General features: G+C 39.6%; 1 protein-coding gene across 2 annotated transcripts in view; it reads left to right on the top strand.

Annotated features, from left to right (window-relative positions):
- The window catches only part of PCLO (piccolo presynaptic cytomatrix protein), a 530,921-nt gene that overhangs the window by 450,723 nt on the left and 59,736 nt on the right, over positions 1–20,462 (top strand). The window contains exons 18-21 of one of the 2 annotated variants that reach the window (XM_043552450.1): positions 1,316–1,387; positions 5,605–5,785; positions 7,157–7,351; positions 8,606–8,788. In XM_043552450.1, coding sequence (XP_043408385.1) covers positions 1,316–1,387; positions 5,605–5,785; positions 7,157–7,351; positions 8,606–8,788 — 631 coding nt within the window. The remainder of the gene's footprint in view (positions 1–1,315; positions 1,388–5,604; positions 5,786–7,156; positions 7,352–8,605; positions 8,789–20,462) is intronic. The other variant, XM_043552451.1, reaches the window with a different exon arrangement.

The raw sequence follows: 20,462 nt of genomic DNA, 5'->3' as shown, positions 1-20,462 counted from the left end.
CGATACCACCACATTTGCTCCAACCCCTCAGACAGAGACTAACACCTACAAGATCTCTATCAAGCATTCTTACAACTACAATACCCACCTGCTGAAGTGAAGAAACAGATTGACAGAGCCAGAAGAGTACCCAGACGTTACCTACTACAGGACAGGCCCAACAAAGAAAATAACAGAACGCCACTAGCCATCACTTTCAGCCCCCAACTAAAACCTCTCCAACGCATCATCAAGGATCTACAACCTATCCTGAAGGATGACCCATCACTCTCACAGATCTTGGGAGACAGGCCAATCCTTGCTTACAGACAGCCCCTCAACCTGAAGCAAATACTCACCAGCAACCACACACCACACAACAAAAACACTAATCCAGGAACCTATCCTTGCAACAAAGCCCGTTGCCAACTGTGTCCACATATCTATTCAGGGGACACCATCATAGGGCCTAATCACATCAGCCACACTATCAGAGGCTCATTCACCTGCACATCTACCTATGTGATATATGCCATTATGTGCCAGCAATGCCCCTCTGCCATGTACATTGGCCAAACTGGACAGTCTCTATGCAAAAGAATAAATGGACACAAATCAGACGTCAAGAATTGTAACATTCAAAAACCAGTGGGAGAACACTTCAATCTCTTTGGTCACTCGATTACAGACCTAAAAGTGGCAATTCTTCAACAAAAAAACTTCAAAAACAGACTCCAAGGAGAGACTGCTGAATTGGAATTAATTTGCAAACTGGATACAATTAACTTAGGCTTGAATAAAGACTGGGAGTGGATGGGTCATTACACAAAGTAAAACTATTTCCCCTTGTTCCCACCCCCTCCCCCCCGCTGTTCCTCAGACATTCTTGTCAACTGCTGGAAATGGCCCACCTTGGTTATCACTACAAAAAGTTTTTTCCCCACCCCCATTCTCCTGCTGGTAATAGCTCACCTTACCTGATCACTCTCGTTACAGTGTGTATGGTAACACCCATTGTTTGTACAGATGTGTAGTCACTATCAACATTTAAAAAGTCACAGTATGGGCCTTGTGGTGGACACACTGTCGGGCTTTCAAAAGCAACTTCTCAGAGTCTCAGCAGTGCCTTGTACAAGCCCATCCGTTTTGACAACAAACTCCAGCTTTGCCCAAAATTAATTTTTTGAGATCAAGGTTGATGTGGGGATAAAAAATTGTCTGGCTATCACATTGAAAAAGAATGCAGGCAATTAATAAAAATAGAAGCTATTGTATGGATGCGACATGAGGTTTATGATGGCAATTGGGATTAATCATCTTTTGATTTAAACTGTAGCTGAAGAAGAAAACACTGGAAGTGACTGTCTGGGATTATGATAGATTCTCCTCCAATGACTTTCTGGGTGAAGTGAGTATCTAATTTCCTCTCTTCCTGCAAACTCCCTCCCCACCTCTTGGGAGACACTTGATTAAATGCACATTGATAATAAGAGATTGTTTCTTTGGTGGTTGTGGGACTCATGGAAACATTTTTCTTTAGGCTTAGCTGCTAGGCCATAACTATACTACTGCCCGACTTCAGAATAAATGTGTGAGATTTCCTTCATTCACCCACAAAGGGCACCAAACTTTTCTGTCTCTTGTTATATCATAGTAGGGCTAATTTTGTGCATTTAGGATTAAGTGATTATGCTGAATAGTTGCACTAATTTAGCTCAGTGTTTCCAAAGTAACTTGATGAGGGATTTCAGCTCTGACAAATAGAGTCTGTCTTTGTCTCAGCATGGGAGGTGAGGACGGAGGAGTTTTCTATAGTGTGAGGAGAAGAGTGGCAGTACCAGTGAAGAAAGGACCAAATTCTGCCTGCAGGCCATGATTTTGCAAGGCATTTAAGCACATGCAATTGCAAAGAAGTCAGTAGCATTACACAGGTGTAACTGAAAGCACAATCTTGTATAGTTTATTCATAATGTCTCAATAACACTGCTCCAGGTCAGCAATGATGAAAAGCTTGGATACAACCCGCTTTCCCTTTTTGTTTTAAAGCATATGTAATATGAATTACCAGCAATAACCATGTCAAATCAGTAATTAAAATTGTTATTACCATAGAGGATAACAATTAAAAACAATTACCCAGAAAAATCAATTACTAAAATTACCATTTGGATCAAGTGATACTAATGTGAAAAAAATTGCTTACCCTGCATTTAAGGTGTATTATACAGCATATGCAATGAAATGTTATTCAGTTTAGCACCAGATATGCTTTATTGTGACCATAGTACCAGGCAAGTTATGTCACCACTTATATAATCTCTAGAACAAACGTAAGGATGAGTTTAAAAAGCAATTACATGATTACTTAGTCCTACCTACCACATCACATTGTTCCTGTCTTCAGCATACTTATCGTACCCCAAAATGCATGACTTTAGCGAGTATCTACATCATTATTATTTATGACCTGTAGATTAAATTGGTGTTTTAATGACTGCTTCTCTGGCATGATTAAAACTTTTGACTTGAAATATGAGCACCATCTGCAAGTATTTAATCTAATTTATAACTTCATTTTTATTTAAATGTGAATGCAGTTCCTCGCTGGGAAAGTGAGAGAGAACGCAAACAAGTATATTTCAGGCCCATTATTTAGGGGCTGTCAAGGATTAAATCAGAAGGAAACCTAACAAGTGACAGTGGATGTGGGGTGCATCCAAAAATATAACTTGTCAATGACTGTTGTCTCTAAGGGCACCACTGATGAAGCAACTAAAAGCCCCCCAAAGAGACCAAGCCAGAGCTTGGGTCTTGCCCTAGCATATGAGAGCTAAAGACAAATGTCTTTTCTGCCCCCCTGGAGAGAGACAGACTTGAAGAGACTTCCCAGGTAGAGCTGAGGAGTCTTTCACAAATTCATTGGACTGCTGAATCAGTCTGTATTTTTTTCTCTAATCAGATGACAAAGGCTTGGTTCCTAAAGTATTTGCACCCTTTCCTTCTGCCAGCACTAGAGAAGATTCTCTTACTATTACATGTATGAGTTTATTGGGCACCTGGAAGGGTTACAACCTGTAGGGGCTTCTGTTTTAATTATCTACAGCTTCTGCCTGTTGTCCAGCTGGCTTGCTGCTAAGTATCCAAGCATTTGGTCTACAAGACAGTCACACAGTGACCTCATCCTGGGGTCAGATACCAAGAGCTGTTCCACACAGAATATTGGTCTGTATGTAGATCAGTCTAATTCTAACATTCTTGTGCTTTGGTGCTCCCACCATTTCCAAAGGACAACTTGCCAAGTACTCAGCATCAGGAAATATTTCCTGCCATTATTCAGCCTAATTTCCATGACACTACTCTTTGCTAAATTCCTTTTTAACCACCCTAAACTATTCATCTCTACTTACTGCTCCATCTATGGGTGGTCTCTTTGCCTTTGCCTCATCCTGACCAGCCTCTTTGGTGAGTCTGTGGTAGCCTGCTAATGGGACAGCGATCAATGACAGCTCTCCAAGCTGTATTCTACATGCACCACATTCAGTATCCCTTGGATAGAGTTCCTCCAGTCCTTAGTTAACCTTTGGTAGCTTCAGACAGTGGGCCTGATGTATACCTGTCTGCTATTTAGGCTGGGAACTGTTCTTCTTTAGCCCTGGTCTACACTGGGAGGGGATCGATCTAAGTTACGCAACTTCAGCTATGTGAATAATGTAGCTGAAGTCGACATTCTTAGATCTACTCACCACGGTGTCTTCGCTGCGGTGAGTCGACTGCTGCCACTCCCTTGTCGACTCTGCCTGCGCCTCTCACGGCGATGGAGTACAGGAGTCGACGGGAGAGCACGTGGGGATCGATTTATCACGCCTAGACTAGACATGATAGATCGACCACCACTGGATCGATCGCTGCTCACCAATCTGGTGGGTAGTGTAGACGTACCCTTAGTCTCCGCAATAATTAGAGGCCTTCTCTGGAGCACTGGAGAAGTTCTAGAAAAGTGGAAGAGAGCGAATGTGCCAATTTTTAAAAAGGGTAAATAGGATGACCGCAGGTCATTATAAGCTTGTCAGCCTGACATTGATCCTGGGAAAGATAGTGGAGCAGCTTATAAGAGACTCAATTAATAGCGAATTAAAAGAGGGTAATGTGATTAATGCCAATCACCATGGGTTTTATGGAAACTAGATCTGTCAAACTAACTTGGTATCTCTTTTTTTTTGGTAAGATTACTAGTTTGGTTGATAAAGGTAGTAGTGTTCAGGTAATATACTTAGGCTTCTATAAAGCCTTTGACTTGATACCACACAACATTTTGATTAAGAAACTAGAATGATAGAAAATTAACATGGCACATAGTAAATAGATGAAAAACTGGCTAACTGATAGGTCTCAAAATGTAACTGTAAATGGGAGATCATAATTGAGCTGGCGTGTTTCCAGTGGGATCCTGCAGGGATCTGTTCTTTGCCCTATTCTATTTAATATTTTTATCAGTGACATGAAAAAAAACATGAAATTCTATAAGTACCTACATGGGGAACAAATATTCTCCATCACTGACAATTTTTAAATCAAACTTGAATGTTTTTCAAATGTAATGCTCTAGAAATTATCTGGAGGGAGTTCTATGGCCTGTGCTGCACAGAAAGTCAGACTAAATGATCACAATGGTCCCTTCTGGCCTTAGAATCTCTGAATCCTTAAGTAGCTGCTCCTTTAAGATGGCTGAGGCTGCTGCTTCTAGACTACAATATGGCCCAAAGTTTTACCCCCACAGCCTCTTTTCTGTTCCAAATATATGAGGTGTTGTTTGTTTGCTTGTTTGTTTATGGTGGAGCACTCAGCTGTTCTTTAATGCCTTAAAGAGAGGGTCTAGAGGATTGTTCATCCCCTCGGCAACTCTTGCTTTGGTCGCTGGAAGTTGTCTTCAACTTATTCTGTGCTCCCTGCTCCCCTTTATGAACTCAATCTCTCCCCAAAGAGCTCTGCTTCCTAAGGTCAGAAGATGTTTGTAATCAACTGCCTATTCTACCTCCTTTGCACTGACTGAGTACTAAAGAGAACCTCCCCTTTCTGGATAGATCTTTCGAAAGGCTTCCAAGACTCCTGCCAGCAGCACTAGTTGCCCAGAGCAGTGGGTCTCAGCAAAGTAAAGTCAGAGGAGCACAGGCTACATCATTTAAAGGTCTGCACAGTTGTTCCTCTCATGGCAATGCTCTCAAGGCATTGTCTTCCCCTCCCCAATGCAGCTCTGATTCCTAAAAGGCATTACTGAGTACAGTATTTTTAAGCAATGGAAAATAATTGTTCCCTTAATATTTAAAGTTATAGCTATCTCTTTTCTTTGTGGGGTAAACAATAATAGATATTAACATTTGAATGTAATCACTAAGCACATATAAATACTTAAAGAACCTTTCAGCATCATTCTTACATTATACAAGATCTCTTTAGTAACAAATATTCATTAACATCTCATCTTCCCCTTATAGGTTTTACATTGGTATGATTCTATTAATTTTTGTGAGATACTTTTGACTTACACCAGCATCATTGAGATTAGATTCAGTCCACTTTGTGTCTCATGTTATATCTTAATCAGATATATCATATGTCATTGTGCAGATATTGATTGAGCTATCCAGCACCTCTCAGCTTGACAACACCCCAAGGTGGTATCCTCTGAAGGAGCAGACTGAAAGTATTGACCATGGGAAATCTCATTCTGGGCAGAGCAGCCAGCAATCACCAAAGCCATCTGTCATCAAGAGCAGAAGTCATGGAATCTTCCCTGACCCATCCAAGGGTAAAACCTATGAAAAATTTCCCTAACAAGTCATCAGAAATCTATGATGTAACAGAACCTTTTGTGATTTTCAGGGTCCCATGGAAAAACAGAGTGACTCACATATATTTTCTACATACTTTTATTAAAAGCTAAATTCAGCCTCACAGTGATTTTAGTAGAGTTAGACTGCTTACACCAAAGCTGAATTTTGCCTTTTCAGTACCACTGTATTAAGAAATTGCGTCTTTCAAACAGTATATTATAAAGTTAGATCCTATGTGTTCTGCATAGGTATTAGAGATCTTATGGTACTTTTCATTTGCCTATGTCTTTGGCCAAAATTCAAAACATATACCGCTTTGGATTAGGCTTTATTTTTCATTTCATTTAGTATTTTATGGCACTGTGTTTTGAGCATGTGTGCTAATATTTAAACTGTTGTCGTCTGACATTGTCAAACTGACATTTTTGTAAAGAATCATAATGAGTGTAAGTTCATTTCACCTTCATTATGGGCCTGAGTAGAATCTGGCTTACACTGGTGTAAATCGGGAGTAACTCCATTGAAATCAGTAGAGGTAGTGGAATTCAGTGGAGTTACACTACTGTGAGTGAGTGAAGAATCAGGCTCAATGTCTCCAAAACCGACAGTCAATGTGTATAATTCTTCAGAATATTTTTTTCAAACTAAATATAGCAGTTTCCCAATATCTCAGCTGGCAAACATTGTATATCTGCAGCACATGTAGTACCAGAGCAATGTCCATCTGATAAACCAGTACAAATGGAGGCCAGATGACAGCAGCGAACTAAGAGGATAGTGTTCTGGTAATAACACACGGTCTGTCTTATTTCTTTTTGGTGTAAGTTTGCTTTGATGACAATTCTGTAAAGCACCGTGTACTTGCAAGGACAATATCCTCTCTTGTCTAAATCCGAGATGGCTGTGGATATAATTATATAAGGGCTAGATTGTTACTTGAACTGCACACCACTACAGGGAGATCCTAAACTTGGTCGGCCTACCTTGGACTTGAGTCTGGACACTCAGGGGTAAATGGTGCTGCTTGCCTGCTTCCTTCTTGTAGCACAGGTGGGTAAGGAAGAACAGGAAATGTGATAAGCTTTGGCTCCACCCACCAGCTCACCAGCGAGCAAAGCTGGGTCAGCATGGGAGGTGTCCAGATTTGCTGCTCGTATAGGCCAGCAGCAAACTATACCTTGGACCACAGAGCAACAGGAAAGCAGGGAGGGAATTGTGCCTCAGTGCCTGCTAGGGCTACTGCTGGAGTGATGCACTTCAGAACTGTGCCTGGAAACACAATTTTGTGAGAGAAAGATTATTTATTTAATAGAAATAACACTCCCATTTATCCTTTTCCCCATCAGACATGCAGATGCCCACCATTGAGAAATCTCACAGCAGTCCAGGGAGCTCTAAATCTTCTTCAGAAGGACATCTGCGCTCTCATGGACCATCTCGCAGCCAAAGCAAAACCAGCGTCACTCAAACCCACCTTGAAGACGCTGGGGCAGCCATCGCTGCTGCTGAAGCAGCTGTCCAACAGCTTCGCCTTCAACCAAGTAAAAGACGCAAATAAATTCCTCAGCATGGCAGCTTAATGTTCATCTGTTGCCTTTTTCCCCTGCTGTCCTTCCCGGTTTGCTTTTTGTTTGTTTCCGTTCTTGGAACACTCTGCTCACTCTGTTCAATGTCTTTCTTTGTGTGTGTGTGTGTGTGTGTGTGTGTGTGTGTGAACACATGTAAGTACAATATACTCCTCCTATTTAGAAGTCTTTTTTTTTTTTAATTTATATAGACTGCAGTAAAACTGGCTGTTTCTCCATCACTCCCTCCATTCATGGCCCATGACATTCCAGAGCTGTGCATGACTCATGGAATCTTCCACTGTGTGTTGTTGTTTTGGTGTTGCTAAATATCTCAACCACAGAAATAATCAAACCCTCAGATAGGTGGCTGCCAGCTTTCAAAGAATCACATCCAATATGCATTGAGAGCACATTAACAGCATGATATTAACATCAGAAAACAATCAGTGCATCTACACTGGAGGACAATGGTGGGGAGGATTTCAGGTTGAAAAAACAGTTGTTACTTAACAACATGACTCAATTTCCTATATTTGAAGCATGGCTGCTTATAAGTCTCTAACATTCCACTCTTTTGAAAGGCTTATTAAAGGCAACCTGCTCCGTACAACGTTTCAGATAAACTCGTATTCGTGAACGGTGGGACGACAATAAATACACCAGACTATTAACAAGGAACTTAGGTACTGAATAGAATTAATAATCTTATCATTCCACTCTCCTTGGGCTTTTCTAAGCCAATTGCTGTAGTAGTGGATTCAATTTCATTAGCTGCTTTATGCACAGATTGATTTAGGGCTAGAACAGGATTTATCTGGTAGCTGGAAATAGATTCACAAATGACAAACCTTCCATTCAGAATTCTAGGACTACAGAGTACAGTTCAGACCTGCACGTTATTACTGGTTGAGGATTTAGTTTCTGCAAATTAAAACCTTCCAACTGTGGACTCCCTGTGTTTGTCTTCAGGGTTTGTTGGTGTGCCATAAACTCATTGTGGTATAACACAAAGGGGGGAAAAACTATTTTCCTTGTCCCACCATCATTAATAAAGAAACAGCCAGTTTTAACACCCTTTAATGCTGTGCATGTGGTGTCTCTTTGGTGTTTGAAAACCCTACTTATTTAAGTACAGAACAAAACACTTCTGTCTGCATGAATAACATTTAAGCTGGTTCCATCTGAGGATACATACTCTGGGTTTCCATTTCACCCACACTGCCACAGCAGCACATAAAAGCGGTCAGTCTAATCATGCCAGGAAGCAGCACAGACACAGCATAGCAGGAGTCCTCCCAATTCAAAGAACTCAGTCTGACAATCTGCCTCCACCAGCCAATGACAACAAAGACCAAAGCCAACTAGCCCTCAGAAAAGTGATGTCTGATGGACCAGTCAAGCCCGAAGGAGGTGAGCAGAAAGACATGGCCAAGAAACCAACCGAAGCCAAAATCCTTCTTGCCATGTCTACTGATTCATTGCAGAGTTTAATTATTTATTTACCCTCTGTAAAGTGCTGTAAATGTCAAAGCAAATCAAGACCTTTACTTGATCTTACCATAATTGTGTAAGTTCCTAACAAAACAATGTGCTAAGTAACGTGATAGAACAGTGATTTGTGCACTTCCATGCTGCTGGGGGACCTGCTCTTCTGTTGAAAAATGGATTAACTGTGTTTACACTGCCTAATAAAATGCATGCCTTTAACCAGGTCTGCTTAAGCATGCTTTAACAATTCTTGTGTTATGATAAAATACTAATTGCACACTTCTGCTACTGGAATTCCAGCTAGGACATAGAGCCATTCTCCTCCCCCGACCCCATGTTGTTGTAAGTGCCAATGCATTACTTTCAATGCAGAGTTTTGCAAATACCAGTGGAAAGGAAAGGAATAAAGGAATAGTATCCTAGCAATATCTAAAGTAGAAATATGTTCCTCTCTGTTGTGGGCAATTGTGCTATCAAACCTACATGTTAGGTGTGCCATCATCCACCTATCTACCACTGCTTCCTAACCAGAACTTCATCTGATGCAAATCAGCTAAATCCATTGTCTTTTGGAGCACTTCTCTGGTTTACATCTGCTGTGGAATTGGTCCAGATTATACTGCTTGAGTCTTAAACAATGTGGTGTCTGAGTGAAAGTAGATGGGTAGGACAGCTTTACTATTTTACCCCGTGCAGAAGATAACAAAACCAAAAACTCTTATTTTGTTTCTAGTCCCCCATTTATTACCCTTCTGTTTTTATCTCACATTTTCCATGGCTCCCTAGAATGGAAAGAGACTATTGAACAATTATTATTATTAATACTAATAGCAAGCAAAACCCAAAACATATGAAGGTTCTTCCACCAAATGGAATGTTTATATGGGGCATAAGAACATATTTAGTAGCACTATCCAGAGAATGGAGATTCCATTTTGTGGAGGCTTTTGGGATTTAGAAATTTATTTTCATTCCAATTTGGAATAAAACCTGAAAATTTCAAAATTCTCTGCAAAGGAAAAGTCCCAAAAACATTTTGTTTGGGGTTGTTTGGACTTTTTAAATTTTTATATTATATTATATATTCTACTGAAAGAAATTGAAATGAAAAGGCATTTTAATATGAAAAATCAAAACCTTTTGTTCCTAAAATGTTGAAACAAGATGCTTTAAGCATCGGCTCAACTTTTTCCCCTCTAAAACACAATTTTGGCAAAATCAACATAATTTTATTAAGTCTTTTGGTTTTTGATGGAACTACAATTTCTCATGGAAAATGGTCCCACTGAAGATTTTCTGAACAGCTTCAATATTTAGCCAACCTTCCTTGATTGGGAAATCTCGTCAGAATATATTCTCTCTTGATAGGTCTAGCACTTCCTAAGAGATGTGTGAACTGAGCTAGGATGCAGGAACTCATGAGTTCTAACTGTTTTTTATTCAGAATTAGCATTAACTGTATATTTTATTCAACAAATTTTTGCATCATTGTCGTGTTCTCCAGATCATTCCCTGTCCTCAAATTTGTTTGATCAAAATTATTTGCCAATCACTCTTCTGTAACTCATTCATGGCAGATAATTTTGAATATTTGATTTTCAAGCTGTTTTGATTGACCTTTTACCAAGCTCTGGAATGTGAATGACTTATATAGCAAAAATAAAATGAAGTTATAGAGATATGCACAAAATAAATTAGTCTGTTGACTTGATATAAATAGCCTTTTCAAAGTATAGAATATGTTTTTCTTGGTCCAAAAAGCAACCCATGCACTTTCAGTCTCAATGACTTTCATTTTAGATTAACGGAAACAACAAAGTAAGGAAGAACAATAGCAAAGTCTGCATGACATGATGGAAGAACACAGTATGAGCTTTACATGTGAGATGCTGTATCAGTTCTGCCACACAAAAATGGCAGCAGCTCATACAGACAGCAGACTCCTATGAAGTTAGAAGTACAGAACCCAGAAAATAAACTCACAGTGGTTACCTAACTTCATAGGTGATACAAGATAGCTGGTCACTTCTCAGTGCACATGCTGTTGTACAGGGAGCTCAAGCAGAACGAAGTGGCCTCTCTGCATGTAGCTCACTTCTTTACACAACAATTCTGCTGCCAATGGTCTTGCACAACTGCAGAGAAGGTGATTGGCTTTGCCTTGAAATGCAACAGGCTTCATCTTGATTCTGTCATTGCATAAAAATGTTGCACAGTTAGCTGACTGATCGGTGTTAAAGACGCAGAGGAAGGCTCTGGAAGACTCTTTTATATCTTTCAAAGGTGCCTGCATTGCATGAAAGTAAAAGTTGCAGAAGCTGAGTAGAGGATTCGAGCTATAAACTTCATAATAGCCAGCTGCGTATTGTCGATGTGCTTCCAAGCAGACACTACTGTGTATCCCATGGGAGAATGGTACATTAGTGTACTTGTTCTTATGAGAGAATGGCATACTAGTGGAGTTTAATGTCGAAAGGGCAATAGGGACATGAAGTGAGATAAGACTGGTTTTAATTGAGTTTGCCTTCTTGCTTATGCTCAATTTCTTTTACCTGACACAAATAAGAAACTGCTGTGGAAAAAAAAACGTAAGTAGTTTAGGGATATAAAATAAGGTAGAAGTGTTGTATGCTAAGCAGATATATATGCTACTGCATTGTAAACTTGGTTAGATATAAGTTAGTCAGCACAGTGTAATTGTGAGCCATTTACCAGAAGAAATGCAATATTCTGCAGTTCCTCTCAGTAGCTTTTATTTTACTGGCTTTGGCTAATTTGGAATGGAAAATGCAGCTGATTTTCTGGGTACTTCATATTGCTTGGACTGGATAGGATTGTGTAGCGATTTAAATACCAGCTTAAGGGTCCTTCATATACAGAAGCATTGAATGTTTCTAACAGGCAATACCAGGTTTTCATTTCTTGCCATAGTTTGGGATGACTCCTTCACACTGTAAATAATTTACTGCCCAATAAAGCTGCTTTATGCCAAGCTTCTCTGGGCTCCTAATATCAGGGTAAATTAAATAAGCTTTCGTATTGTGACAAACAACTAGTTTTCCAGAATCCTTCTGTCATTGTCAAAACAAGAACAGTTTGTCCCTGTTCTGTGCAGACAGCAATAATCTTAGGCTGTCTTTGGTTCCAGCCTGAGTACTGGCACCTTTTGCTGTTGCTAGTCTTGCTATTTTTTCTTCCACCATTTTAAAATGACAGGTAATTTCAGGAAATTGCTCAGAGTCTTTGTTCTATAACTCCTATTTCAAAAGTCTGTTAGACAGTGGCCTGAGCCCCAGGGAGCATCTGTGCTAGAACTAGATTGTTAAGATTGCTTTGTTGAGTAAAGAAACAACATTGCAGCACTTTTAGTAGGATGCTATCCTGCCACCATTACTCACATTGTGGGAAGTCCCACTAAAATTTCACAAAATTATACATATAAAACATATGGTCAAATCAACACATAATGTAAAAATCAATATAAAAGGGCAGATATGTGGGAGTACTCATGGAGTAAAGTATTATCCAGAGTGAGGAAGGATGGCAGAATGGAACTCTTAGGGCTAAATTGTGGTATATCCCACTGATCAGTGTTTGTTGTGTGCCCCCCCCCATACTCAGTTCACAAAGAATGTGAGAGTTACAGATACAGAGCTTGTAGTAATTCATGCTTTTTGCTCTGGCAGGCCCTGCTTCTGTCTTTGGTGTTGGCCAAGATGATGTAATTTTGCCACAGCTCTGGGTTGAGGATACTTGGTGATGCATTGCTGCAGAAGGACAACCAGCTGGCATTCTTTCTCCTAAAGCTCTCTGGTTACACTGGAGGAAGTAACACATTCCACCAGCTTGATCACCTGGTTGGCACATTTAGGATGGGAGGCAGAAATGTGGCTCCACTTAATTCCTACCCACTCTTTCTTTGGTTGCTTGCTGAAGGAGCAAGTTGATAGAACCACCAGGTCCTCCAAAGCTCCAAATCTTGTGATGCACTCCTGATTTAGACACATTGTACTCCTTTTTAAGAGGCTAGGTTTTATTACCGGAATTCTTTGGAATGTGTCTTTACCATTCAGTTGGATTGTCTCTTGTCAAAGGCAATTGGTTGAATCCAAACTTGGTGGAGAGGGGAGGTGAGCAGGACTATGGAATCAATTATTTATGTGCCTGAAGTCTTTCTGAGGGTTATATATTGCAATTTTCCAGAAGTTCTAAACAAGTCCAGGAGTCACTGTAAACGGGCCTACCTCTTGAGTGAGAAATGAAATACTAGGACCGCTGTGCTCTCTGGATCATAACACAGACACTGGTTTCACTGAGCAACTTTAAGGGAGCAATGGTTTTTAATCTTATCTCAAACAGTCATGAGCAAACCTCAAAGGTTTAGAGAGTCATCCTGGGCATGTAAGAACAATAGAAGAACATAAGCATGGCCATACTAGGCCAGACCAATGTCCATCTAGCCCAGTATCCTGTCTTCAGGCCAGGGCTAATGTCAGGTGTTTCACAGGGAATGAACAGAACAGGCAATCATCAAGTGATCTATCAATGATCATCCACTCCCAGCTTCTGGCAGTCAGGGGCTAGGGACATCCAGATTATGGGGTTGCATCCCTGACCATCTTGGCTCATTGCCACTGATAGACCTATTCTCTATGAACTTATCTAGTTCTTTTTGAACCCCAGTATAGTTTTGGCCTTCACAACATCCCCTGGCAATGAGTTCCACAGGTTGACTGTGTGTTGTGTGAAGAAGTACTTCCTTTTGTTTGTTTTAAACCTGCTGCCTATTAATTTCATTGGTCTTGTGTTATTAGAAGGAGTGAATAACACTTCCTTATTCACTTTCTCTACACCATTTCATGATTTTATAGACCTATTTTATAGTCATCTCTTTTCCAAGCTGGATAGTCCCAGTTTTATTAATCTCTCCTCATATGGAAACTATTCCAGATCCTTAATAATTTTTGATGCCCTTCTCTGTACCTTTTCAAATTCTTATATATATATATATATAAATAAAAGAATTTGAAAAGGTACAGAGAAGGGCATCAAAATTATATATATATATATGGGGTACCCAGAACAGTAAACAGTATTTAAAGTGAGGGTGTACCACAGATTTATATAGAGGCACTATCATATTTTCTGTCTTATTATCGATCCCTTTCCTAATTATTCCTAATGTTCTGTTAGCTCTTTTGACTGCCACTGCACTTTGAGTGATTGTTTTCAGAAAACTATCCACAATGACTCAAAAATCTTTCTTGGTAACAGCTAATTTAGATCCCATCATTTTAGATGTACAGTTGGAATTATGTATTCCAATGTGCATTACTTTGCGATTTATCAACACTGAATTTCATCTGTCATTTTGCTGTCCAGTCACCCAGTTTTGTTTGATCCCTTTGTAAATCGTCATAGTCCGCTATGGACTTAATTATCTTGAGTAATGTTGTATCGTTTACAAATTTTCCCACCTCACTATTTATCCCTTTTTCCAGCTCATTTATGAATATGTTGAACAGCACTGGTCCCAGTACAGACCCCTGCACACCACTATTTACCTCCCTCCATTGTGAAAACTGACCATTTATTCCTACCTTTGTTTTCTGTCTCTTAACCAGTTACCAGTCCATTAGAGGACCTTCCCTTTTATCCCATGACAGCTTAAGAGCCTTTCATGAGGGACATTGTCAAAGGCTTTCTGAAAGTCCAAGTACACTCTGTCCACTGGATCTCCCTTGTCTAGATGTTTGTTGACCCCCCTCAAAGTATTCTAGCGGATTGGTGAGGCATGATTTCCCATTACAAATTCCATTTTGACTCTTCTCCAACAAATCATGTTAATCTCTTTATCTGATAATTCTGTTCTTTACTATGGTTTCAGCCAATTTACCTGGTACTGAAGTAAGGCTTACCAGCCTGTACTTGCCATTATTGCCTCTGTAGCCTTTTTTAAAAATTGGCATCACATTAGCTATCCTCCAGTCATCTAGTAAATGATTTAACATCTATTTAAATGATGTTTTACATACCTCAGAGAGTAGTTCTGTAATTTCATATTTGAGTTTCTTCAGAACTCTTGGATGAATACCATCTGGTCCTGGTGACTTATTACTGTTTAATTTATCAATTTGTACAAAAACCTCCTCTAACGGACACCTCAATCTGGGACAGTTCCTCAGATTGGTCACCTAAAAAGAATGGCTCAGGTGTGGGAACTTCCTTCACTTCTTCTACAGTGAAGACCGATGCAAAGAATTCATGTAGCTTCACTGCAATGGCCTTCCTTAAGTGCTCCTTTAGCACCTTGATCGTCCAGTGGCCCCACTGGTTGTTTGGCAGGCTTCATACTTCTGATGTACTTAAAAAAATGTTGTTAGTTTTTGAGTTTTTGGCTAGTTACTCTTTCAATTCTTTTTTGGCCTGCCTAATTATACTTTTATACTTGAGATGCCAGAGTTTATGCTTCTTTCTATTTTCCTCAGTAGGATTTAGCTTCCAATTTTTAAAGGATCCCTTTTTGCCTCTGATTATTTCTTTTACTTCTTGTTTAGCCATGGTGGTACTTTTTTGGTCCTCTTACTTTTTTTTTTATTTGGGGTATACATTTAATTGGAGCCTCTGTTGTGGTGTTTTTAAAATGTTTCCATGCAGCTTGCAGGCATTTCACTTTTGTGACTATATCTTTTAGTTTATGTTTAATTAGCTTCCTCATTTTTGTGTAGTTCCCATCTCTGACGTTAAATGCTATTGTGGTGACTTCTTTGATGTTCCGTCCTCCCACGCCCACACACCCTGAAAATCCTAAATAATTATACAAGCTGCCCATACTTCTGTCTTTATTCTGCCAAACTGGGCTGAAAAATCTAGAAAGAATGGATTCTCTCATGAGGTTTCTGGTGCTTATTATTTGGGTTGCAACTTGTACAGGCTTTCTAGTGGCATTTTGGCACTTCAGCTTCTGGTCCTGCCAGTCATGTAAAAAGGAATAACAGTTGGGATGGAGGAAAAGATACTTTCTGCAATTTAGAACTCAGAAGAAGGTTCTTTTTGAGATAGCTATTATTTTTTCTGAATCAGTTGGCCCCACATTTAATCTCAAGTTCCCCTCTTGAAACAAACTGCTCATCCAGTCTAGATGAATGGCTGGGAAGTCTGGCGGTGTTTAGTAGTTTCCATTTCACTGTTGATTGATTTGACAGCACATGGCTGTAGGTGCTGTGTGAATTATCTCCCTTATACTTAGCTTTAAAAAAAAAACACATGCACGTTTCTTTTCTGTACTCTCAAGTCCCCTTCACTGGGAGATTTAGTAGTAGTATTTGGCTTCTTTTTTCCCCTTCTCATTGATTTTAAAATGACATTATCCTTTAGTACGTTTGAGGCCTGGAACTCATGTTTCTCCAGTTATGGAGTCTGATTCTCTAACTGGCTCCATAAACACAAGTTTAACCCCACCCCACCCCACCCTATCCTGTGTGGAGACAACTAGTATTGTGTTAAGTTGGTTTTTTTTATTTTGGAGAAGTGAGGAATATGCAATTTTCTTTATCCTGCCATTGTTTTCTAAGGTAGGTATATAGAGATAGCTGCATGAATAGCTTGCTGTTGGCAGGAAAGTCTTCACTGGGATCCATTAATGGCACTGAATGCAGAAGACATATTGGTGGCACCTGTATATGTCTAATCCTTTTTCATGGAGGACTAGAAAGATTTTTTAAAAAGCCTGTGATGGAGGCGAAGGTTCACATGCCTAAATACTCTATTACTTTCCACTTTCTTAGTCTTAGGGTTTTTTTGGGTACAGCATGGACAGAAGCAGATGCAGAGAAAAGAATAACATTTCAGCCTAGAAGGCAATCAATAGTTATTCCAATCCCATTCATGCACAATTCATTAGAAGTCTTTCTATTAAAAATAAAATCTGGACATTTTCTTTATATAAACTCAAATGAAAAAGAGCAAACTGGTAGCAGTTCTGGTGCCATTAATTTCATGACGAATATCAGTCACTGGTGCCATGATGCTAGTGTTAACGAATCATCTTATTGCTGGCAGTTAAATATATACTGAGACACCATTAGCCACTGCAGCTCAAAATTAGATAGAGAACAAGATGATAAGTTAACAGTAGAAGTTTATCAACCATCTGATCGGAATGGACCCCAAAATGAATGGCCAATAGCAGAAATCCAAACCACTACCAAGGAGGAGACTAATATTACATCCTCTAATCCTCAGCCCCTACTTCGATCACTCCATGCAGTTGGACAATTTTTCCAGTGCCCCTTATGGCTGTTGGCAGTGTCTTGGTTGCACTTCTTAGACTACTGTTTCTACCCAGTGCTCCAGTCTAAGTACTATTTTCTCACACGTTGCCTCACAGGAGTTTAGAATGTCATAGGACACAGAAATGGAAGGGATATTTTGGGTCATGAAGTCCACTATCCTGGTATTGCAGGCAACCCCATCATATAATCATGACATTGTTATCACCAGGAGTTGAACCCAAGATCTCTAGAGCTAACACATGAGCACAGCCAGTAGAGCAGGTTGAAAGTTTTCCATCAAAACTGTTTTTCCATGGGTTTTTGATTAAATGAAAATGTTCACAAAAAGTGTCTGCTTTCTGTGGAAAGATTCAAGATTTTGTTGAATAACTAAATGTTTTCGGCCAAAAACTGAAAACATTATGGCTGCAAACTTTCTGGTTTTTGGTTTTTCAATTAAAAGTCAAAACTTTTTGTGGGGAAAAAACAGATCTACTCTATAGCACTAGGTCACCATGCTGGCAACAGTGGCAGACTTATTCCTTTTGTGGATCAGACACAAAATCCAGATATAAACCTAAACTTGGGCTCACCACATCTAATATTCAATTCCAGTAACAGAGTTGACGGGAAAGGAAATCAGTGTGGAAAAATGTAAAGTAGGGTAGAGTAAAGAATAGAAACTAAAAATACTGAATGCAAAATACACCCTCAAAGGACATTTTATTTCAAACAAGCACCAGGAAAGAAGTTTGGTGTTCCCAGAGAATAAAACTCTAACACCTTCAAAATGTAAGTAAAATCCAGGAGATAAATTCAGCTATTGAGTACAAATAGTCTTATGACAGCATTTAAGTACTTCATAAAGGAAAAACCAAAGCACAACTACAAAATGGGGAATAACTGGCTAGGTGGTAATACTGCTGAAAAGATTCTGGAGGCTTATAATAGATCATAAATTGAATGTGAGCTAACCATGTGATGCAGTTGCAAAAAAGCCTAATATCATCCCAGGATGTATTAACAGGAATGTTGTATAGAAGACAGAGGAATTAATTGGCCCACTCTACTTGGCATTAGTAAGGCCTCAGCTGGAGTATTATGCCAAGTTTTGGGTGCCAGCCTTTAGGAAAGATGTGGACAAGTTGGAGAGAGTTTAGAAGAAAGCTACACAAAAGAAAACCTGATCTGTGAAGAAAGGTTAAAAAACCTGGGCATATTCAGACTTGAGAAAAAAAAGACTGAGGAGGGAGGGAACTGATAGTATTCATGTACATTAAGACTGTTTTAAAGAGGATGGTGAGCAATTGTTCTTCATGTCCACTGAAGGTAGGATGAGAAGTAATGGGGTTAATCTGCAGCAAGGGAGATTTAGGCTAGACATTGGGAAAAACTTTCTAACTATAAGGATAGTTAAGCACTGGAATAGGCTTCCAAAGGAGGTTGTGGAATCCCCCTCACTGGAAGAGGAACAGATTAGACAAACACCTATCAGAATGGTCTATATGTTCTTGGTCCTGCCTCAGCACAAGGTATGGACTAGATGACCTCTTAAGGTCTCTTCCAGCCATATATTTCTATGATTCTAAGGTTAGGTGAGGTTAGGTCTAAAGTTAGGTGAGGTCTTATTTGGAATGCTGTGCTGAATTCTGTATTCCTACTACTACCCATAAGGATATTGAGGAAGAGGAGGTCCACTGGAGGACAAATTTAATGACTTGGGGACTCCAGGAACTAGTCTTTACAGACTAAACAAGGAAACTGGGAGCCATATCATTCCCCTCTGATTTAACAATGGACAAGCTGAGATGTGCACTAATGACCCTAACTGGCAAGTAACTCCATAATGAAGGAGCATCAACACCATTCCTCTGCACAGTCACCATTTGGGGTTTTTATGGGTTTTGTGGGGGCACGGCTGCTCAGATATGATGGCGTGAGGAGGGAGCCAGTTTATGTGACATCATCCTATGGCACACCTATGCCGAAACAACCACTGGGATTAGTGCTGATTCTGCAAACAGTCTCAGAAATTAGATTAAGGGTGGCTCTGGTTCAGGCGTGAGCAAGGAGGAATCCAGATTGCCAGAAGTAGGAGGCCATTGTGTACAGTGGGGGCTTGGCCTGAGATTTCTTCAGTTGCCCCACGAATCTCTGGAAATATATGCTTTTGGCAGGCCTTCTACTCCCTACACAATCCAGCTCCCTACTCACATGAGTTGTCAGAAGTACCACAAATGGCAGAGTTCCTAGTGTAATTTCACCTGTCTGATGGGGTCTTCTTTGGCAGAGTATGTTATAGTGCTGTATCTGTCTTCTCTGGAAAAACAGAGACTTTGGCGAGTATCTCACTGAGGCAGGCTTGATTTTGAAAGTTACCTGCTAATCGTCTCTTAAGAGTGATTATAATTTAAGTGCAAAGGGTCATGAAATACAGCTGAAAACCAGTGGGGTCTTAAAGGAACCTAGTAGTATTCAAATAGATGGACTGAGTGACTGAAAGCAGCTGATGGTAATAGCGTTTTAAAGAGTTACTGAATTTAGAAGGGAAGAATCATTGTGGGAATATGAACTCATGGTTATGACAGACCAATGATTCATGGTGCACTGTTTTCTTTTATTCCTATTTTCCAATGTTAATTATTAACCCATTTTCAAAATATATTTAGGGTGTCTTATTTAACTTTGGGTCACATTGCAAGGCAGTTTGCAGAAGCCTGCACCGGAAATAACACACACCAAGTCAAAACATAAATATCATTAACTTATCTGGGTTCTGGGCTGTATTTGAAATTATTTGCTTTTAGATTTTTGACACATTTCATGTATAAATATAATCCCTTTGAATTCTTTGTCTTCAAGTTTTAAGGCTGACCAAGATGACAGCAAAACTTTACTAAAGTGAGAGCTTCTCGTACAAATGTTTCTATCCTCAGCATTATATCCATTCTACTAAAATAAGTGAAAAGTGCCATCCATAGCTATCTTTTCAAGAAAAAAAAACCCCTATATTTATTTTCCTGGGCAATTGTGTTATTCAATGTGTGAACAGATATTGTTCATTGTTCTTTTATTAAGTGTAATGTCACAGTGTGTCATCTGTGTATATTTCTCAACTTGCCGAGGGCCAAATGCAGGACAATTAATTAGTTTGGAGTATCAAAAATAGGAAACCAAAATAAACCATCTAAAGCAAAAATAATTTCTTTAGAGTTGACATACAGTCACCACATGAAATTAGCCTAAGAAATAGAGGTTTAGCACCAGTTTACTGAATTGCTAAGTGCTGTGCTTAAAAACTCAAGGCATACCAAAGATATTCA

Source organism: Chelonia mydas, chromosome 1, assembly GCF_015237465.2.
Source record: "Chelonia mydas isolate rCheMyd1 chromosome 1, rCheMyd1.pri.v2, whole genome shotgun sequence".
NCBI classification, from domain to species: domain Eukaryota; kingdom Metazoa; phylum Chordata; order Testudines; family Cheloniidae; genus Chelonia; species Chelonia mydas.
This window is presented reverse-complemented; position numbering and strand designations above follow the sequence as displayed.